The sequence below is a fragment of the Scomber scombrus genome, chromosome 22 (assembly GCF_963691925.1).
Source record: "Scomber scombrus chromosome 22, fScoSco1.1, whole genome shotgun sequence".
NCBI lineage: Eukaryota > Metazoa > Chordata > Actinopteri > Scombriformes > Scombridae > Scomber > Scomber scombrus.
Window position 1 is genome coordinate 5,211,057 of NC_084991.1, and position 23,970 is coordinate 5,235,026.

The 23,970-nt window shown below is 39.6% G+C and overlaps 2 protein-coding genes across 2 annotated transcripts in view; one reads left to right on the forward strand and one right to left on the reverse strand.

The window, feature by feature from the left end:
• The window catches only part of osbpl8 (oxysterol binding protein-like 8), a gene marked incomplete in the record, with an annotated part of 87,522 nt that extends 70,661 nt beyond the window's left edge, over window positions 1–16,861 (reverse strand). Inside the window, 1 exon segment of the mRNA XM_062443510.1 lies at window positions 16,560–16,861.
• Window positions 16,862–22,327: 5,466 nt separating this feature from the next.
• Window positions 22,328–23,970, forward strand: part of zdhhc17 (zinc finger DHHC-type palmitoyltransferase 17) — a 33,171-nt gene continuing 31,528 nt past the window's right edge. The window contains exon 1 of the mRNA XM_062443995.1: window positions 22,328–22,390. Coding sequence (XP_062299979.1) covers window positions 22,328–22,390 — 63 coding nt within the window. The remainder of the gene's footprint in view (window positions 22,391–23,970) is intronic.

Below are 23,970 nucleotides of genomic sequence, written 5' to 3' on the forward strand. Positions count from 1 at the left end.
TAAATCCGGCTCGCTACAAGTTGAATAGTTCCACAAACTTCAGTAATGTGTGTGATAAAGTTGAGGCAGTTTAAAAGGCTGTGTGCACTGTAAAATGTCTCCCAGTGCGACTGCAAGGCTCACCGAGGAGCGATAGTTTTATGGAGCTCTACGACACAAAGCAATAAGAAGATATCAGGTAATATTTGTTAATAGGATCATTTCATTGTCAGTGTTGGTCTTTTTATGAGTCCTGACAACAATGACAAACAATAAGAATACCACCAGCCTCCTTTTTATCATTTCTATAATTTCATGCCAGATATTTATTAGTTTCTAGTTCCTTCTCAGCTCTGTGTTACCTGCTACAACATCTGCCGCTACACCGCTCGACGCTGATCAGCTGATAGCGATTCAATCTCACCACATGCACAGTATTACAGCTTGTTACCTTGCTGCTACGTGACATTCTGAGCACTGTATCAGCCAAATAGAGCACAGAAAATAGCTCCTCAACTAAAGACAAGACCATTATCATGTAAATAACCCTGATCCACAATTACATAATGAGTATCATTACCGGTTCCAAATGTTTCTTTCTCTGACAGCTAAATTTCCCACATCACACCGAACCTCTTTTCTCTCTTATAGCTCACTCTTTTTGATGTAGTAGAATGAAATCTATAGCAGCAGCATCAGTAAGCTTGTCACCTTGTACAATTAAAATCATATTACGCTTTAAAAACGCAACAAGGTGACTCAGCGCTCACTTACATCCATCTATCTGATCCGCCGGAGTGACGTGTGGATGAGAATGATGATGAGGAGGAGGATGAGGAGGAGGAAGAGGAGGAGGACTGAACTCCTGTGGTGTCAAGGAGACTGTGGTGACCTCAGAGTGTTCAATCCCCTTATAGTTGAGACACTGCAGCTGCTGCTTGGCTTTTTAATTGACCGTAGGCGCACAGGAAGAGCACAAAAACCGAGAGGGGGGAAAAAAGGCAAAGAGAGAACAGAGCTACGGCACGGTGAAAAATGTGTGACGCACACGCAGCCCGAGCCTGAACAAATACGTGCTTGTGTGTGACATCTCTTGCACATCGGGAAACAAGGAGGAAAAGATGCGAGGCTGAGATACCGGCACATTCAGCCTAAAGATGCAACCCTTCATGTGGTATATTTTTAAAAAGATCTGTTGACATCAAACGGAAGTGAGGAGTGCAAAGGTTAGAGTCGCAGGTGATATTCCTGTGACCCGGGAGGGACCTTTTCACAAAAAATACGGATCGTCTGACTGGACGAACATGATTCACCTCCTCATCACAGCCTGAGATTCTGGCGTCTATCTGCAATCTAAACAGCGCACATATTCTGAGCTGCTAACATCTGATGTGACCTCAGTGTATTAGCATCAGTTAGCAGCCCTCCTACACACACCCCAAAACAAGCCACAAGAGTGAGACTACTTCACACATACACACACACACACACACACACAGAGGAGCATAAACAGACAACATCAGGTCAGATCAAGGTATAGGTAAATGTAAAAAACCGCTAAAGCAGAAGCGTGGGAGGGTGCCGGACGAATGTGGCAAACGCATGTGAGAGTGTGTGTGTGTGTGTGTGTGTGTGCGAGAGATGAGAGGACGGTGGGGTGAGTGAAGGACCTACCTCATGCAGCTCAGGCAGCAGAAATCACCATTACATTCACAGCCTCAGAGAGAGAGAGAGGGAGAGATAGAAAGAGAGAGAGAGAGAGAGAGAGAGAGAGAGACATAGGGATGACATCACTATATTTTCCCTCTCCCTCCTCCTCTGAAATGTAGGCTAGTGCTGCAGGGCTGCCGGTGTCTGCGGCGGAGCAGCAGTGAGAGCTCCCTCTGTGTGTGTGTGTGTGTGTGTGTGTGTGTGTGTGAGTGTCAGTGTTTGCGACGGCGGAGAACAGAAGAAGAGTGTGCTCCACATACTGTATGAGCCTTCACTGATGTGAGTCAACGCTGGTGTGACTTCGATGGAGCGTGTGCTACACAAACACACACACGGAGCTGAAACACTTAAAATAAAATATCGTTGCCTGCGTGTCTTCTGTATAATATCTTTTCTGTAAGCATAGTGACTTAAGATTATTGAAGAATGTCTAAAAATAGGACAGCAATGCATTGTGTGTCGTGAATAGATGTCGTTTCAGACAGCAGTGCCAGTTCTTTTGAGGCTTTGCAATTGGGCTTTTTGTCCAAGTTGAATTCAGTAATGAATCCCCTTACTCAATCTCCTTTCTGTCTAGAATCTGCCTATCAAATGTTCTTTATTGAATCTATTTAGGTTCAGAGCTTAACTTTTAAAGTAACTAACCTTAGAAATAACTTAAAGTGGTCAGAAACAGATTTGAAATACATTTGTGTGCCAAAGACACTCAGTAAACATAGTAAAATAAATACTGACAGCAGCAGAAGATATTAAACGTTTCATTACCTAACAATAATGTAGCCTACTGACTTTGGAACACCTTATTTTTCATAAGCAACTTGGTCTAAATACTGAAGCTGTTGACTAACTGTTGAGCTGACCAGTATAAATGAATAATACAGTGTGAATGAACGTAACACAAGCTCTATCCCTTTACTAAAGGAGAGCTATCCCTCTGTTGGAGGTGTGATTTTACAGTGGTGGTATAGAGTGGTTGCTCCCTCGTAAACAATCATTGGGATCTGACAACATAAAAACCTGTTAATTTAGACCTGTCATGATAACTACTTCTATTGGACGATATATTGTCTCAGAAATAATCGCGATAAACAATATTATTGTCATTTGAAGATCATTTTATACCACTGATATAATAATAATATTATAGTATAATAATGCAAGGGGAGACGGGGGGTGGGATTGGAGAGTGGGTGCTACACTTGTAAAAACACAGACTGTCATTATGGTTGGGGACAGAGTTATTTACCTTTAATTCTTCTGCAGTCTCCACTCAGGACGTACACAGTGAGGAATGGAGGATACTACTTGTTTAGCCAATGTGACATGAATAGCCTCTTAGCTGCTAATGTGAAGTGTGGCAATACTGAGGTCAAAAAAATGAGGTCATGGCCATGTATCATATGATAAGTCCATATATAGACGATGATGATGTTGATAATTACGTTATTGTACGATAAGTCGATAACGTTATTACTGTGACAGGCCTAATCGATTTACTCATGGAATTAACATTAATTAGTAACATCTGATATCATCATCTGCAGGCAGCCACGTTTTTCATTTTGACCGGCAGAAGCGTCGGACGTTACGGGCGAAAACTGAGAAGCTGGTGGCTGAATGTGTCGTGCGCTGCTTTTCTTTGTTAATAAGAAAGAGATTCTGTGAATTTTTATATTTTGACAGGCCAGGTGTCCATGACCAAAAACCTGTTCACATTAACATTTATTCTACTCAGAATAATCTCCATGCACTCCTATGAAAGCAAGTAGATTTCAAAGAAAAACACTTTAAATGCCAGAACACTGCTGCTGCTTCAACACAGATACACTTATTCATTTCAGGAGGGAATCAAGCCTGAAAACCACATCAACAATCAAACAAAACTACTACAGCACAATGTGTAAATTAATGTGAAATGGGGAATCTTAATGGGCAAATATGTTCTTGCCAAGGCAAGGCTTTTGTTTCCTCTGTTATCTATTTAATTGCTTCTCCAAGGACACTCACAGAATGTTTGGAGTTTGAGTTTGGCAATGTTTTCTCATTAATCACCTGTTGCATTATGCTCAATTTATTACTTCGGTGCCTTTTTCTAAACCCTATTCTACAGCTATACTCCAGCATAACACAGTCCTGTTTTAATCGTAAAGTACAAGCATTCATTAACTATTGTTATGATGTAAAAACGGCCCTATAGAAGGCATTGATGCTACATTTACAAACTACCGAGATGAACTACAGTTTCAACGTTATCTCTGTCAGGAATATTTGAAATATTCACTCACTGATGGGAAAAAAATCACCTCAATATAATCCCCAAAACATTATCTGTCACCCTCCACTGGCCGGATGTAATGCATTAAACTGCATTACACAGCTGCATGGAGGTGGAAGCATCACTCTGGACCGACATTTGCCTGTGAAAGTTAGACTGTGGAGAAATGTGCAGCAACACGGGCAATCTAAACCAGTGGGGAATGATGACAGAACACATACATTATTATAAGTCTATGTCTACCACCTCTTTAAATACATGAGCGCTGTTGTCGAAATGTGAGTAGTTAATGAGGGAGTATTACTCAAAAATAGAATAGAATAATGAGAATGTGTGAGGTGTGGGAATTGTTGATGAGTTGCTTAATTACGATTTCTGGCTGCTAAAACCTATTTCTGATCCAGCTCTCAGTCTCGGAATGAAAACTCACTTTTCACATGTTAGAAGATGCTGCACAGTAACCAGTATGACAAAACATTTGTACTAATAGAAAATAAACAAAAAAACCTAATTCTGGCTGAAAAAAACACAAATGACAACTAAATGACTGCACCATTGCAATGAAATGTCTAATAACATAAAACACATCAAAACTGACCATGTGAAGTCTCTATAGATATCATGTTATAATATGTTAAGCCTATCCATGTGGGACAGCTGTCTATAAAGAGAACAAAACTGTTTAATATGGAGCTAATTCGCAGTTGTTCTATCACACACTTACAAGTTCTTCTAGAGTTTTAGTCAGGTGGTTCAAAGGCTCAATCCTCCGACAATACCTCAAGAGTTAAAAATCTCTTTGTTGAAGGAGGAGGCAGGTCACAGCACAAATAACTGCAATTATCAGCCCGAAAATGCTCGTCCGGAGGCTCTCCACAAAGCCTGTCCGACCTGAGATGGGCTTGCAAAGATAAACGTATCTCTACGGTGCTAAAACGCAGGCTGGAGGAATTCTGAGAAAACAAAAAAACGCTGATAAAGAAGTGCACAGTCGGGAAAAAAAGAGTAATGAGTAATACTCATTAAAACTTCTTGCTTCAAAAGGAATTCTGTTTTGATGTATGTTTAAGGAAGATGGAGGATATGCAGAAACACTTTATTATCATAAGTCTTTAAAGCTTCCTTTTTATGTGCTGTCCTCCCAATTCATGAAGATACTCTCTCTCGCATTATGACTGGAGATCTAAGAGAGAATTCTATTTTATGAAGCTCATAATAATTTGCTGTGAATAATGATGATATTAGCTCAATGCCATCTAGTTATTCAGCTTCCTCGTTTGTCTCTCAAGTCATTTGTGGGTTTGTGAAGTTGCTCAGAAAGTTCAGCAAGTTCTCTTTCAGTGGAATTTCCATGTGAATTATGCAACTGACACAGGTATGTGAGTCTGTATCAAAACCACTGTCCTTTTCCCAACTGGGACGCTCGAAAACAGAGCATGCAGGTCTGAGCTGAGTAGATAAGTGTAACTGTATCCTTAACCAAATCATGCCAAGACTCATAAATTTGTGATTTATTGAAAACAAATACACGTTCTGTCGTATTTAACCTAAATGATTGCCAAAAAAAAGATCATGGAGTGATTGATTCATCATTAGTGTTACATTTAAGTACAATTTTTAATTTAAAAGTTAGTGATTCATGCTGATACAGCTTTGTGTTTATCTAGCTTAATTTAACACTCACACACTTCCGCAGCAGTAAACCACAAGTACCCACCCATCTTAAGATCGATGTCTACTGAGCTGGGTAAAGAAGCTTGAGGTGCAAGCCAACACCCTTAAAGAGCAGCTAAGGCCGAGGCTATAGGCTTTAACGCCGGGGATTTCGGCTTCAGAGATGTTTGTCTTTAACAGCTGCATTTTAAGAAAACCATCTGATAACCAGCACTTGTGCTGGGAAAATAAATAGCTGTCGTGGCTTTCTGCTATGGCACATTGTGGTAAACCAGTTTAAAACCAGGTCATTGTTCTCGTTTCATTTTGAAAGTTTAAAAAAAACGTGCTCCCATGGTTGTCTGATCTCTATAAGAGTTGAAATAAGGCAAAAGTGCTAATAAACAGGATATTACTACAACTTTCACATCAATGATGCAAGGGGCAGACATCTTGAATTTTTAGGTGAAGCTGGTGAAGTTCGTCTGATCTTTCCGAGTCACAAATACGACTTCAGGGGGGGTTCAAGCTGAAATTTCCAACTGGGAACTCAGAAGTTCTGACTTCAGAGTACAAATGGAACGCGCCATAAGGAGTAAAAGAAACCAGTCTGGGGAAAAATATGAAAATGTAACCCCCACCCCCACACACACACACTGGGAGTGTAACTAAAAGATCTCAAGCACTGGGAACCAGCAAGTTGCTCAAACGCTAAAATTGCATATCCTGTGCTTCTCATCAAACCTCCCTATGAAATCATTTTTTTGTTTACTACATGAGTATTCCTTTATTCCTGCAGGAATATATCTACACTCAACTTCACCACCTTTCATGGGTTTCCAGAGGCTCAGTAATGGAGCAACAGAAAAGGCCGACTCCATTGTCTCTGTTTCCATCGCATCCAAACAACATTAGGACATATTTCACTAATCTTGTCAGAATGCTGCACTGGAGGGTTGTATTCAATCATTTCCTCCACCTGTCAAATTATCTTATTTAAGGAGGAGGATTTTATGTCCAGCTTTTCTGTAATGCAAGCTGACATGCTCAGCACAATGCTAGGTGTGGTCAAAACCTGCACCTACAGTCCCACACCCTTTGCTGAGCAAAGCTTTTTTTCTGTCTAGCATTCATGAATCAACTCATGACAATGGTTTTTAAGGTGGACTGGAAAGTGCTGTCTGGTAATGGTAAAGACAATTATGCAGCAAAGCAAGATTCCTCTGAGAGGAGGCTTTGTTCAATTCGTCACGCTCTTTCAATAAACTAAATGGAGGATGGAGAAATCTGTCTCAACACTTAAGAGGTCATTCAATAACTTCTAACAACATGTAGGCCTTGATGTTTTGAACTCGGCGTTGGTAAGAGAACGTTCCGGATGAAATCAAAAGGCAAACAGCTGGGAGGTCACGTGGGCTTTCAACAGACATGGCAGTGGAAAAAGTTGCTTCGTGATCCTCACACAGAGAAATAAAGTCATCCATAATTACCCGTCTGTTCACAGCAGAGAACAGATTATCATCTCTTTAGAATCAAAACACCAACACCTAATCATGAAATCCAGCATCTCTAAAGATTCACTACTAGAAAATGGATGCCTTATTTAACAGGCCATCAAAGATCGGCTCAGAGATGTGAGAGTTTTGCATGTCCACACAGCAACTTGACGACGGCACAGTTAATATTTAAAAAGTCCACTGAACGCGTTGCAATTTCCATATACGCCACAAACAAGTTTATGGTCTTAATGAACAAACAAATGAACAATCTTTATTTACATTACATTACACATTACATTATTTTTATAGCAGAGCCATTTTTAAGATGCACTGCAAACATATACTAAAACAGGAAATGTTGTCATAGTAACAGGGCCTGTGTCATATATGGAAAATCTAGGCTGCACCTCAGCCTCACACTGAAGATGACAATGAAGATGACTAGAAGTTGAGTCGACTCAGATTCACATGATTTGTTATTTTTGGCATAGGTTCATTTTATAGATAGATTAATAAAAGCTTAGATAAGAAGACAATGGATAAAAATTCGTCCCCCCTTAAAATAACCTATTTTCATTGAATGAAGGATTATTAATTACAATAGTTCTGATCAGTCAGGAACAGGTGTGGTTTTAAATATGAACAGCTGTTTACAGACTGCGTGTCTCCTTTATAATTGGGTAGGAGAGGGATGCGGCAGTAGAGTGAATTAGAGAAATGAAACTACTTTTGATTGTTTAACAGCGGTTATATTCCTAACGACAAAAAAGTAACCACCAAACATTCACAAGATGATTTACTGTGGAAACTCTTATTTTAATTTTCCTCCATTACAGGTGTCATTCCACCAAACTAATGCAGCAGTAAATACAAAGAACAACAGGACGTATCTGTGTTGATTTTGTGGTGTTGGCATTTCAAATGTGATGCCTGTAGTGCGCCACAGGAGCATCAAATGACACGCCTCATTTGACACGCCTCATTTATCGCTTTCAGTGTGTTTGGGCATTCATGTTTCTTCTATGTTTGTAAGACCTGTTTACCAACACCCCGGATCATCCCGTTAATAACATGAATATAATTAATATATACACACTGGAATATCACTTTGCAATTCCATAGCCAATATAACTGACCTAAAATGGCCAGTTGGAACCTTGGGACTAAAATGTTGTTTTAAAAAAAGAATATTTTGACATATCTAAAGTTGACATGGCCTTTGTTCAGGAAACACATTTAAATAAGAAAGACTCCATAAAGCTGAGGCACTCTTGGTTAGGGAAGGTTTTTTCAAGCCCAGGAACTGGCAGAAGTAGAGGAACTCCACTTTGATTAATAAGACAATTACTTTTATGGAAACAGAAGTATTAACTGACTCTGACTATTCTATGGGTAATTACTGCACACACCAGTTGCCCTCTGTAAGAGCTTTTTCTGAGAGTTTTTTCATAACCTAAAAAAATATAGATAATATTAGGTGTTGATTTTATTCAAACATGAGATCAGGATCTTGATAGACCCCTGCCTAGACTTAACATAGACAGTAGGCCAGCTGTTGCCATTAGACAGTTAGCCTCTAATATGGGCCTAAAATAAATCTGGCGATTGATGCATCCAGATAAAAGAGATTACTCATTTTCCTCTTTGCCCCCATGATGTTTACACCAGAATCAATTATTGTCTAATCTCTCAGTCATTAGTGGACTATTCCATTAGCTCTAATATAGGTACTGTAATAGAGTCATTTCAGACCACGCTCCAGCTTTCCTTCACCTAACTAAATTCTCACAGAAACCTAAAAGCCGGAGATGGCATTTAAATGCATCCTCACTGAAAGGAAGTGCAATCCTCAAGAGGTTTAGAAATGAAACTATGCTTTTTGAGGAACAAGAAGAAAGCAGGACAGTGATCTTGCCATCTGGTGGGCTACTCTGAAAGCCTTTTGGAGAGAAAGAAATATTTTCTATGGTTCCTTTAGTAAGAAGTCAACTTAAAATACTAGGACAGATCTAACATTGAAAATAACTGCCACAAAAATATCTATTAAATAAAGTATATCATAAAAGAGCAGAGTATGCCCTATTTTCAAACCATTGCATCAAATGCCTGGTGTACTTCTGGCCTACTGCTTAAACAGCAAACCCGTATGAACCACATACCTGGCATACAGCAAGCAGATTGATATCTCGCTACTTCCTCTCAGCAGATCAAAGATAGATTTAGATTGCTATTCGTCACAGGATGACTTAGATAAACAAAAGTTTGACAGTTTTTGGCTAATCTTAATCTTCACCACTCTCTGAAAGTGACAGAGACTTCTTGGAGGCTACACTAAAAATAGAAGAGATCTCTCAGGCGATTAAAAGCATGTCACTAAATAAATCCCCCTGGGCTAGATGGACTTCCTGTTGATTTTTACAGAGAATTTGAAGATATTAGAAGTCCTTTGTTGTCCTGTTCCATCAGTGGAAGTTTTGCTATTCCTAAAAAAAGGTATCAAATTCTCGAGCACCCAAATAACTCTTGATCACAAAGATATCGTCCAAGAAAATATCAATCCACTACTTCAGAAAATGAAATCTGATTTTGGTAGATGAACCAAAATTCATCTTCCTCCTTCAGCCAAAATACACTACGACCTTTCATCTGAACATTCCCAACTCCTACTTCAGAGGTTTTGATACTTTTATTTTAGATTTTCTTTGAGGCAACTCACAGCACCATTGGGTAATAAAATAACTACATGCATGGTAGTGAGGCAAGAGATAAACCAAGCTGGTTCTAGATAGAGACTGTGTTTAGTGGTAGGCTGTCTCCCTGGTCCCATCTATTTGGCACAAAAATGCTACAAGAGGAGGACCATCCTATTACCACTTATATTAAATCAGTGTGGTACGAACTGCACAGAGTTGGCTGTTAGGACTTTTTCAAATCCCCTTGAGCACCCTTATGGAATAATAATCACATTTTTATTGGAGACAAAACAGTAATTTATACACTATGGCGAAAGGCTGGGATAACCTACGTTTTGCATTTATTTACAAGCCATACTAAGCACCTCCTAAGCCTAAACCAAATGGTAGACACAGAAATTACCACGTAATCAATTTTAGAGGTATGTTCAATTGCAAAGTGGCTTGTTTATATGGTTAAGTAGCCCTCTTACCCACCTCATGGACAGCCTAATTGAAGAAGTGCTGATTAGATCATTATCATGTAGCGCATTCTTCCCAAGATCTATCATTTACTAAAGGGACAACCATACTCAAGGTCAAGAAACACTGAGCAGCGGCATCGGACACCACAAGAACTATATAAAAAAGGTATCTTTTACCAATAGATTCCTGCTGGAGATGTGAAGGAAAATGTGCCTCTGTACTACATATATTTTATCCAGTACTTAACGACCGGTGAAATAATATCCAAGAGATCACGTTTGAAGTCTTGAACAAAAAGTTCCAAACTACTGCAAATTGTCCAAGCTCCAAAACCTGTCCTCCTTCAAAATGAGATGGATTACTTCGGTTCTTACAACAGTGAAATGGATACTACTGAGACAGAGGAGGAGAAAGAAACGCCCGCCACATCAAGATCAATGGTCTAGAACAATGGAACGGTTATGAGAGTGTGACATCCTCTCTACTGAATAAACTTAATCAATACATATTTATGTGGGGTTGTTTCGCCGACTGCTTATCTGTAATTTAGTGGTCAACTTGGTAATCCAGTGTTATCAATAGGCTGCTGTACTTATCCTTGGATACCACTTTGGTGGTCTGTATTATATTTTGTTTTTAAGTTTGATTTATCTCCCTATTTCATGAGTGAGTGGATATTTAGTTTTGATGGTTCTCAAATGTAGTGAATCGACCCATCTGTCGTATTTTTGTGTTTAAGCTTTCAATAAAATGTTCATTACAAAAAAAGGCAAACCTCACCCTTATGGCATGAGCACGCTGACCTAATAAACATTCCTGCTACTGGTTTCACACTACTTTACTAATTGAAAGCTGCCAAACAAAAACAGCGAAGGTAAAGAAGAAGACTCAAAGCTTGCAAACATAGATGGAAAATGAGACTGCACTGATACACTTTGCGTGTTGGTTAAAAACGCTGTGTGTAAATATAATTTTAGCCCTGTTTGAACAAGAAGATTCATGAACAATGGAACCTGAGGAACTAATCTCAGGAACAAGGTAGCAATTAAAAGTCCCTCTTGTGTATTCCTGTTTGTGTTTCCATCAAACAGGAAGAACCGGGTACATTATGCAGATTGGACCCATGACGAAATTAAAAAACAGCAGCATTTCAATCACAGCATCACCGGAGGAAACATAGTCATACTGTTACTGTTTGTATTTACTGTGGATGACAGATGTTTGAGTTAGATGTGAGGAATGAAAAGTAGAAATACAGAGGAGGAAAAGGAGACTGAAAACTGTGACTGTCTCTGCAGTTAATGATTTGTTGTATATGATGGTTAGTAATTTATTATTATTGGAAAATGAAGTTTTATTTCTCCCATTTGCCATCTTTGTTCTCCCTACCACTACCAAGTTCATCATTCACTCATGCTACCAGCTTGCTCTTCTAAAACTCGTCATGACTTCAACAATGAGAAATGTCCACCTCACATCCTATTCTAGAAATGTTCACACACACTTGCCGATATTGGAGTACTTTATTGTTTTATGAACAAAGCTTAAACTGCTGTAGTGTCTGTGTTTGAGGTAAAGGTAAAAGTTCCTGTACCTTTGTTTAGTGCTACCACCTTTGGAGAGTTCTACCCCCTAATCAGGGACTTTGTAGCACCTTGGACTATTCAGTACGATCTAAATTTGGTCACAAGTTCCTCTGGTCGAAACACAGGTTTAGTCCCTGAATTCAAAAGGTTCTTGGTCCCCCAGGAAACTTCCTGCACTGGAAACACTCCTTTTACTTACAAGAGGACTCCACAGGGTACCTTTAATTATGTGTGTATCTGAATTGCCAGAGTTATGCAAGTGTGCTCTAATCTACCAAGAATAGGCATTGCAGACAAGAGGAAATTAGGAAAATGAATAATGTGATTGTTACCATTCTGATATAGTCCATAGCATCTGAGTAAGCTGTTTAGTAAGTCATGTCCTGCTTTTTATGCAACACTTAAAACACAATACCTATAAAACACAACCAACAAATGCACATTTGGTGCCTAAAATAGGTAAGGCCATTCGCAGAGAGTCATCCTGCTTTATTTTATCTTAAAAGAGTAGCTCATTGCTGACCTGGATGCTCAAACACTGTATAAATTAATCAGTTCAGAGTCAACCCCATCCTTTCTAAATTAATTTAAAGCTTTAAAGTGAGGCTCAGTGTCTCCAATCACGAGTTAGAGCTTTGGAGGAATGGAATGAATAAGTGACTCGCTAAGCACTAGATCAAAAGCTTTTGCTCCTGTATCTCTGTACTGATGTCGCTCTCAATATGCGATCAGCGTTTTAAACTGCAGAGGTGACACTTTATATCTACACCCAAAGTCACTCCTGATTTGAATGTTACAGAGTATCTGTAGCTTTGAAAGCAGCAGGACTCCTGGTGATGCAGGAAGATGCTGCAGTTCAGGTGGGCAGTCATAAACATCCCCTTCCTCTGAAGCTATGCTCTGGGGGCTTGACGAGGGTGGACGCTGAAGTTAATGGGCTGGGACACTCGTAAAAAGGCTTGGCGCGCCCACGCTCCTTTTATCAAATAACTGTTCCTGTTCCGCGGTGGTGGACATGGTGCGGCACACGAGAAACCGCGCAAAAGCCATTTCATCACTGGAGACAGGTGCAAATTAAAGGCATGTTTGCTCAGTGTTGTTTGATGCATGGGAGCCAACGGCAGGACAGCTCCTTGGAAATAATGAAGCCCGAGACAATGAAACGAAAAGGTACGAGGATAATGTGGTTTTTATTGGAATAAAACCAGCTGTTTTCATTAGTAAGCCTCAGCTAACCCCCTCTCATAGATTCTAATAAAAGCCGCTGAACTACATGTTAAGGAAAAGCGGGGGAAAACATAACCTGATTAGTGAGCCGCTGTTGGATAAAGCCATACTGACAAGAAAGTGAGAGGCGACTATCCCACTTTGAGCACATCTGGCATTTGTCGGAGCAAATGCGTCCAATCAAGCCAACCCACAGCTACAGTGGCCTGAGCGTCCCAGCTGGGAAGATTAGGCCGCGCTGATGCACTGGCCTTGGCATTTCAATAAGTTTGTGAAGGCAGAAAGAAAAGTAGGCTGTTGTGAGACTCGAGTCTTTGCTGACAGGTGAATATTTAGTCAGTAAAGGACTGAAGTTGAAGGGTTTGTTTTTATTCTTTTATAAGCTGGTTGCTGTGAAGCCCTTTAAAGAATGTAACTTATTAAATGCACACTTTAATTCCAAAAGCCTTCAGCTGAGTTCAGCACTAACTGTGTGCTCTGCATCAGTATAAGCCATTTTTAACTGTTTCAGTTTCTGCTTTTTCCAAAGCATATTCTTATAAATAAATACCATGTATATTTGTGTGTAAAACTCATTACATCACCACTGCTAAATGGAAAAATCATTTACTAGAGGAATGCACCACACCCGGATCAAAATACAGGCTTCACAAAGACGTTTAAAAAAAAAAAAAAAAAGAAAGGCCCCACTCCCAGTAGCTTCTGGCTGTGTCAGTACTACTATTTCAACATAATATGAAATTCATCACTCTGACTAAGTGATTACATGGTAGGACAACAGGCGTTTGTAACTCCAGTATATGACATTTTACAGCAACAGAGAGCAGATAAGCTGCTGTAAACGTCAGGCATGAGCTTCTGTCTGAACATCTTTGTGTACGTGAGTGATTCATGTTTGACTGGAAAGCAATAACACACGGGGAAACATGATAGCAATTTTCAGATTCTTAGGAATTCTTCCTTTATCAGCTGAAATGAAAAAATGGGAAATATGAATACAATCCTCCCCTCTACTGATATTACTGTTATTTTTCATTACAGGAGGATTGTAAGATTTGTTTTTGTATTGGAGGAACAAGGTGGTGTTGACAAAGAGCTTTCATGCTCAGCGAGCTATTACTGGTCAAATAAGAGTCTAAAAAAAGAACCTGTCAAACCTGCTCACCGAATTTCATCCTTCCCAATTTCGCCCACATGATCTGTATGCATGTGTAAACACACGAGAGCCTAGTGTGGACACAACACTCAGTAAAAACAAGCACGAAGGCTCATGTGGACAAACAGGACAGGACAGCTCACAACTGCAGGGTTACCTCATGCATGCACATCATCTATCTAATTTATCACTAGAAAGAATGATTTATACTATGTATAAAAGGAGGAATGAAGAAACACCCTGCAGTCGCTCTCTGCAGACAGGCTTGTTATTTGGCTCTCTCCTTGCGTCACTTGCAACAAGTTAATACTCTAGTCTAGACCAGCGCTCGACACATTTAATCAGCTTCAATAACAAAACTGAGCATCTTGAGGTAAATGTACAAAAGGTCTATTTTCCTGTGGCCTAACAACTTTTAAACAAGTGGCAACAACTTGAAGACGTAGTTAAATAGTTAAATTGTAGAAAATAACACATTTTAACTCAGAGTGGCAGCTGTTGCTTAAGATTCAATTGGTTTAAAAGCTGCTTTTGTAGTGTGTTGGTTACACAGTGCACCAGAATAACACATTTAGGATCCATGCTGAGCATTTTGGAGACTAATGCAATTAATTATAATGCAAATTTTCACTTATTAGAAATATCTAGGCTAGAGCTTAAATTATTCATCAGTTAGAAAATTAACAGTAATTTTACCTGCAATGATTAACTCATATTTTTCAAGCAAAGGCACCACCCATGCTCTGGTTCCAGCTTTTTAATAATGAGGATTTTATGCATTTTTCTATTTTAAATCATTGTTAACTTAACAGGATTTGGACTGGTTGTAAGACAATACAAGAGATTTGAAGACAAAATAATCTGTATATTAAACAAGAATGGGGGGAAAAAACAGGCTGAACTACAAAAGGACGTGTTTTTCTTTTTGAGGAAAAACCACTTCCACTTCCATACTGAAAATAATCATTGAATCATTCCCTTTTGCATATCAGTATTTATATGTTGCTGGTGCTCCCAAAGTAGATCCTGCATTCAAATGTAGAGCTGTTTATGTATGTGTGTATGTGTGTGTGTGTGTGTGTGTGTGTGTGTGTGTGTGTGTGTGTGTGTGTGTGTGTGTGTGTGTGTGTGTGTCTACCAGAGAAACGCGCAGGAAACGAGCGGTGGTTTGAGAAGAGCCGAATGGAAACTCCATTTGCCTGGCAAATGAGCGCGTCGCTCTTGTGACCCTGGATTGCGAGACTCACCTCAACAAAAGTTTGGCATGGAAAGTCTGGGATTACCCTTCATTCACATGCAAATGCGGAGAGGATGGAAAATATGGAAATGCAACGCCGACTGAACCTGAGTTGGCACAAGTACACAGAGAAGAAGTGACAGACTCAAATCAACTCAAACTACAACTTTTAAACTACTAAATCTGATCATTTCCATACTTGGTGCATCCAGCAGACTTACACCTATGAACTGACATTTGACGCCTTTAAATGCAGAATAAGCTTCCAACTACAAACTTAATTGAGGTTCTATATAAAATACAAGCTGGAGGGAAAAGCCACATTGAAATAGAAATGCTGATAACATTATAGGCTGGTATCAGATATCCCGACAACAGTCCAGGATCTGCCGGATGCATCAGCTGCCTGACACAATTAGGAACAGTCCTCTCCTGCCGGTCAGTGTCCTGTTTCTGCTCCTGATTCCTGTCAAGTGAAAGTGGTAACAGAGCTGGGGGCAGACATGCAACACTGCAGCAGGATCATATGTTAGAGGCTGATGCAGAGGGGGGTCAAATATGTAGTGAAGTGGAAGCAGGGGGTCAGGGTAGAAAATAAACAGCATTTTAACCCTTATCTGAATCAACCTTGAAATCTATGCAAAGTGAGAGTACTTGTAAGTGTCTGCTGTCGTGATGAGGAAGATACAGGATGTCATACTTACTGCTTTGATGCAGAGCACACGGCGTCCTAATTGCGCGCCTGTAATAATACTGCTGACTATACGTTGACTAAGCTGTAGTCCTCAAAATGTTCCCACTGTAGCAGCAGACAGGACAGAGCCGGAGACGTGCGGGGATGGAGAGGCGGTTAAACTCAACGCCCCGGCTCCCCCGCTCCCTCGCTCCCCCTCTCTCTCCTTCTCTCTCTCTCTCCCTCTAACCGTAGTTTATTACATAATAGTGTTGCTATGCTGCAGAGTCACGGCTGTCAACTCGCCTCATAACAAACGCGGCGAATTAGCGACGGAGCTAGCTGCGTTTTATCAATAGCAGCTGGTAGAAGGCATTTATTGTTATTTTGTCTGCGTGGCACTCACCTTTGTTTCGTGTTTGGGTCGTCTGGCTGGCCAACGGGAAGGAAGGACAACGCTGGCTGTTGAATGTTCAGTGACGACTGGCTGCTAGCTGCTAGCTGCCGAGTTGGAAATGTTTAATTCTGGGCATTAACGTTCCAGGCTCGAGTCCTCCTCAGCCCAGCAGTGTCCTGTAGGTCCAGTATTAATGTTCACAAAGTTCAAATAAAACTCCAGTAGGACTGGTGGGTTTTATACGGACTATTTACAACCGATATTCAGTGAAGTTGTTAGCCTCTAGCTCGTCTGTACGGCTCTGTCGTGGTTTTGAGTCAGCCGACTAACGTTAAAGCAGACGGAGTGCGTAGTACGTCCGGTTACACTTTTCAAAATAAGAGCCACGGAAAGCTGTTTGACATCTATCTATCTATCTATCTATCAATTTAGTTACAATTGTATTATATTTTACAATTGTATTGTGCATATCAGTGACATGCAGGGTGAGAATCAGAACATGTAGATAACAAGACTAACCAAAGACTAACTACATGTATGTATGTGTTGTATACATGTATGCATGTGTTACATGTATATATGTATGTATGATTGTATGCATGCATGTATGCGCACTTAAATATATGAATGTATGTATATATGTACACTATGTACATAGGGGTGGTCCATGGAACTGTGTACTCTACCCACACCTAAGACAAAATGCTGGTCCAATACAAAAGCCAACCTTGTAGGGGAAGCCAGTTTGTAGTGGGGTTCCTTTTCTCCTTAAATTTTCCTTTGCATGGTTGTTTTTGGGGTTTCTTTTTCTTTTTGTTGCCCCCATAATTCCCTTTACTATCCCCCACCCTTGGGCCACACTTTTTACTTATAATGTTCAACTATATAATCAATTATAGTTTAATGTCACCTCTGAATTATTTTTGCACTTTTTTTTGCTTGAGTTGTTGTTGTTTTTTGTTGTTTTTACAATTCTGCTTGTCAAGGTCTAATCTTCTATATAAATAAATGTCTAATATCGTGCCATTTTATAAAAATGCTCTGGCCCTGCTTTTATTTTTGATGGTCAAGCACCGAATATCCGGTCTGTGGCTTATATTTGGGTAACTTGATTCTACAGCTGCAGGCTGGTCAGAACATCACAAACATGTGATCGCCTCAGTCCACTTTCACTTTAACAGCAGTCCAACTCAACACTTCACATCTTTGATAGAGCTAATGGAGTCATGTGTGTCACCTGATACTTATATGATACAGATCTGATGCCATCGTCATGAACCATAATAACAATACCCACCATCATGTTTCTGGTATCATCGTAGAGTTACTATAATTGATCCTTATGTGCATTTATTATAATGATGTTGAATATTTACTGAAGATCTTGGTTTTCGTTTGAAGCATCTGTGGGGCTGTGACCTGTGCAGGATGGACCAGCCCAGTTTGGAGCGAGATGGAGCTCCATGCATGCTTGTCTAAATGGTGACACCCTGTGAGTTTTTGAGGTGTTGTGGAAAAGTTTGGCTGGACATGGATGCCATCTAGAGGCACGAAGGAGTAACAGCACTGGCTATTTTTGGCCTTATTATTAAATGTAAAATATCCAGTCAGACGTCCATGGCTGAAATCATGGAGGGTTCCTCGTGACCACAGGAGATTGTTGTTTTTTTTGTTTATTATATTCTTTTCTTTCATAATTTATTTATTCTATTATGTAGATCTCTTGTATGGATTCCCATGCTCTAAATGGAGAACTAATTGACATAATACAGCATAAATACTAAGGATTTTGGTTAGACAGCAGATTGTCCCACAAAACTCATGTTGAATAACATCTGGACACATTTGGATTCTTGCATTGGAACGGAGCGTGCTTCTCTTTCCAAAGCAGAAAAGAAATGACACAGATTACCACGCTATCCACATTGGATTATGGAGATATCCTGTATGCTCATGCTGCTGCCGCAACCCTTAAAATCCCTGGAAAGCATTCCATTCATTACAGCAGACAGCTGTCGCATTTAACACGGTGAGTTATGGGAAAAGGTCAGATGGTCATCACTGACGTCTAGAAGGCACCAGGAGACCTGTGTCTTCATTAAAAAAGCCTTGCTATCTAAGTTTCTGAAATATTTAATATCTTTAGTTGAGCACAGAGCTAATACCCACAACACCAGATCATAGAATAGGTTGGCTTTTAAAGTTCCTCATACAGACTCCGAATTGGGACAGACTGGTTTTAGGCACAATGCACCTCACTACTGGAATGAACTGCAAAATGGCTTGAAGTTAGAGACACTTGTTCTTCTGAGAGACTTTCAAGTTTTACCAGCTGATATTCTTTAGAATGTTGTTTTAAGTAGGGTGTCTATGAGTGTGTATGATTGTTTTGTAACTGTAATGTGAATAAACTGTCTTATTGTAATCCTGTGTATCCATAACTTAAAGAGATCTTGAATAAATACAGTTTAAGAAGTATAATTTATTAAAACTAAAAATGTGTCAAAAACAATAGCCTGTGACATTTTTTCAATTTAGTTTTCAACCTTTGACCTTTTAGAAATGTTTTACCATAACACTGAAATGGCTACCAATGGTTAACTTAAACCAACACAATCATCCATCTTACACCCAGCAACCTTTGCTCCTGAGGAGAACTGAACAAGCAGAATAGATACGTGAAGTGAAATGCAAGAAAATACCTGCATGACTCATGAGCTCTTTATTAGGTGCATGGCTAAGAAACGACACTGTACCTTTGAGATAGATATCAAAAGATGGTGTGTAGAGAGTAACCAACTGAAAACGTTAATGTGAGCTTTGCAGGAACATAGGAAAGTGAGGAGTATGGTCATGAATGAATGGAGTTTAACGCCTCACCCCAAAGTACACACCAGAATGGAAAGTGAAAAACAAAGCTACATCAACAATCTGTATCTACATCTGTATCTGTACCTGATTCAAGGCTAGTTAACAATTCAACATATCGTCACAATCCAAGACTATTCTGAAGTAGGAGCCGGTCTCTGCTTAATGTTAATGTGGAAGAAATCATCTTCAATACATGGATATATGTTCATAAAGGAATGTTTTAATAAATAACCTGATACAAGGCATTTCTGAGTCAGAGTGAACTCTAATTCAAAATAGTGAGGATAGCTTCGATACCCATCCAATGCCACCACCTTATCTCATATCTTTGCACCTTAAGCATAAAACATCTTTAGAGAGGCCCTGTACATTAAATCATCATGTCTGGGCACTTATCAAAACATTCCTTTATGAACATATACACAATTATTGAAGATTTTGTTTCTTCAACAGTTACAAACCCACAAGACTGGAAGCACATGCACCGGAACATGCATGTAATGTCCTCCCCCACAGCCCCTCCAGACGTATATGTGAGGTAATATCTACAAACTTCCTCATATTTTGAAAATTAAGGAACCAACACAGTTTGATTTTACATGAAATTTTACATGACATTTTTTGACAAACTAATTGATTAAAATAATTATATCAAAATGAGTTAAGATACTCTGTTCTATTGCTCTATTGAGGTTTGTATTGATGTTTTAGAGTTCAGTATAGTTATGAACCACTTTTTCTTTGCTCTTGAACAAAAAATACTTTAGAAGATAAAAGTTTTGCAATTGTGAAATCAATGATAGCTGCAACAGAAGCCAAGTTCCCCATCCCCATCTAACAACCCACACTAACTAGTTAACACACTAACTGTGTGTTTGATTGGACTTGATACTTGTGGGTGCACTAATTCCACCATATTAAACATCACCTAAAGATTTGATCCTGGATGAGACACTATTTGTCACAAACTGGCTCAAGGAATGTGACAGATTTACATACAACTAATGTCATATAGGACAGCCTAATATACACATTGGAGAGACATCAATAGACTTCTCTTTTCAGCAAAACTGAACAGACCTACTTGTTTTTGAGCATTTTGTCAAGAGGCAGAGTCTGAAAGGAAGTGAAAATTGGTGATGTTCCATACACACAATACAAGAACAGATGATTTAAGACTTTGACTGTTTACTGCAGAACCTGTCGGGTTGAGTTAGCTAACCCTGAGGCAGAACTGTCCTTTATTCCCCTGTTGAGCCCTTCTTCCCCCTGCAGCCATCTATGTACTCTGTCTCCTCCAAGTAACCTGAAAGCAGTGTGCAACCAGTGTTAAATGAACAACAACTTTCTGGAACTGGGTGTGCCTGCTCTGATGTGATCCTTTTTCATTATGATGTTACCTGTGTGTCCTTGTGTTTTCACTGGGACTAGAAAACTGAGTCAGATGTGAAGCTCTGATTGTGATGGTTGTGGACTGTTGATGATCAGTGGGTGGCCCCACTTATCAAGGCCTGCTGAAATGTATGTCTTGTTGTGATCCTTTACAATGACTTGATAGCATTGGTGATGGCAAACCTCACTCAAGTCCTGTGTTTATGATACAAAAGACATATAATATAGGTCTATACTTTATAGTAGGCCTATTCATAATGCAGGTTTTTGGGCAACATGTAATTTTACAACACACTTGAAAAATGTCATGAGGGAAACAAAACAGAACTGATGACATAGAAGAGGAAGTTCTCCAGCCATTAACAGTAGAAAAACCCTTACATAAAACCTTAGAGGAGATATTTACAATTAGATTTTTTTATTTGTTTTTCAAATATTCTTTTGCTGTGGATCCGTAGCTCCTGGTCACTGAATATGAGGATTTTTTAAATGTAATTTAATTTAAAAATGTTATTGAAACAACAATGGAATACTCATTCATGCAAACACCACATCACACATACAGTCTGTACAGTTAAGACATTCATTACAAATATGAGGAAATGAACAATATGACATAATAAATTACAAAGACAATAAAAAACATAATTGAAATAAAAGTTGTGGGTTTTTTTTAAAGGTGGAGTTCATATATATTTGATTAATTTTTAGCTTTTTTTATTATTTACTAGCTTGAGTGTTTTTAATAAAGAGTTCAATTGTAGGAGGAAAGGTGCAATGTTAGGTAGTGTTTTTGAAAATTGCTGTTTATGACTAAAAAATCTGGCATAAAGAATGACAAAATGAATCAGATATTCTGCAGTATTTATTCTCTGAGTTACAATGGAAGATGATATCTTTGAGGTTAAAAGAGTATGCAGAGGTGAAATATGATGATGATTATGAAGGTGGTGACAGTGATGAGGATGATGATTAGAGTACGACTGATATATTGGTCAGTCGATATTATATATATATTTATAGGCAGCATTCTATGTATATTTGATCCTTTCTATTAATTCAAGCTTGTGTGTTTATGTATATATTCTGTACATTAAACATTATCAGCCAATATACCCATATCAGACTATTTGCTCCCTAATATCGATATCGGCATCAGCCCCTAAAATCCAGTATTGGACGGGCCCTAATGATGATGATGGTGAAGGTGGTGAAGATGATGATGATGGTGGTGGTGGTGGTGATGATGATGATGTTGATGATGGTGAATGTGATGATGAAGATGATGATGGTCTTACAACTCTCCCCCTCCTCTGTTTTTACATTTCTTTTGCTGTGATTTAATAACTCTCTGCTCACTAAATATGATAATGAAGATGATGATGATGAAGGTGCTGATGATGATGATGATGATGATGACAGCTCTCCTCCTCCTCTCCTCCTCCTCTGTTTTTATCCCCCCCTGCACTGCCTCCTGTTTCCCACAATGCTCAGCGAACATCACTACCACCAAGATGGCTGACGCGATGGAGGAATATGAGAAAGAAGCTGGCTGCGTCCCTATTCTCCATCCCGAGGTAGGTTCTGTGGACTCGTCGCTTTCGGGCGGACACACGAACGCACACAAAACTCGGCGAACCGACCCGTGTGTGGATGCCCTTTCAGTTTCACCGTGCTTTTTCTCGGAAACTCCGATGCCCCCTGCAACACCACCGGTGGTGGTGGGGGTGGCAGGCAGCTAACGATGCTAAAGCTACTAACGCTAGCCCTCCTCCTCCTCCTGCTGCTGCATAGCCAGATGTTCGTGTAAATGTGAAGCTAGCTGCTCTTTTCCACGACATGAACGACGTGCAGCTCGTAAACAAAACCGTAATATGAGCGTGTCTTCACATTGTAACCGTTTGGGAAAGTAACGTTAATGGTTAATCCTCACTGTCATACGACGTTAGCCCTGTAGCTAAAGTGGCTGTGCTGCCTGGTGTAGCTGCGGTGGAGTAAATTGGTGTCATGTGTGAAAAATGTATTTTATATGCATAACGTAGTAGCCAGTTAGAGGTATTAATAAGCTAATGTTGTTAGTTGTGAATGTAGGTTTAAAAAAGCCACGCTGTGCTAGTGTGGCTAGCATTCAAGTTGTACACAGCTAGCTACATCAGTTTGATACCTCTTCGTTGAGCTCGTCAGTATTTGTCATTTGCTTATCATGTATCGTTATGTTGCAATTATAATAGTGTCAACCATTGCAGGACACAAATTGTATGTCTAAACCAGCTGTACAGGCCAATTTCTAAGTCATTTTTAACCCAAGCTGGTGCAGGAAATAATAGAATTAGCAGGAGAAAATGACAGCTCCACTCTCATGAGTATGTCTGCAACATTGTTCTAATGAACCGTACAGGCACTCACTTGTTTATCACATATTCTTCCATTCACCTTGTTAGCTCAAGGCTGCTAACCTTTCTAAACCCAGACTAACTCTCTCTGCATTGTTATAAGTCAGTATACACCACAGCTACCATTGTCAGACACACTTAAATGTGGGGGAGGTGGAGTTAATATGGGTGATTATAAGTGTTGGTGATCATAACAAACTGGTCTTCTATCCTCATAACATGCGAGCAGTGCTGTACCTGGTTCCACAGCATATTTGCACCAGTCAGTTGTCCATGCCTGTAGATAGGGGCTTATTTAAGTTTTTGCATATTAAACACTGCTGTCGTTGATGATAGTATCTCACCCTGGCCGGTTACCTGATCAACAGGAAGAGCTCTGGTAGATGCATACAGTTGTTTTCTTAATAGTAGTTTCCTTGTTTTTCTCATAAGGTGTCTTGTTTTGCTTGTTTGGTTGTAGCCAGCTTGCCAAGTGAACTAACTTAACTTAAGGCATGGTCAGGAAGGCCAAAACAGCCCCATGTTCAAACTTTAGGGGGATATATAGGTTGGGGTACAGTTAGACAATGAAATACAACCCATGAAGTCTAATTGGAGTCGCTGTTTAATGCATTTTGAGGCTTATAAAAACAACTAAACAATGCACAAAGGATTTTACAACTCTGCAAAGTTATCACAATAGAAACTATTTCACCTTTTGTTATGATAATCACAAGACAAACAGCGTAATACAGTGTTCACAGTGCTAAGTAATTAACCAGGAG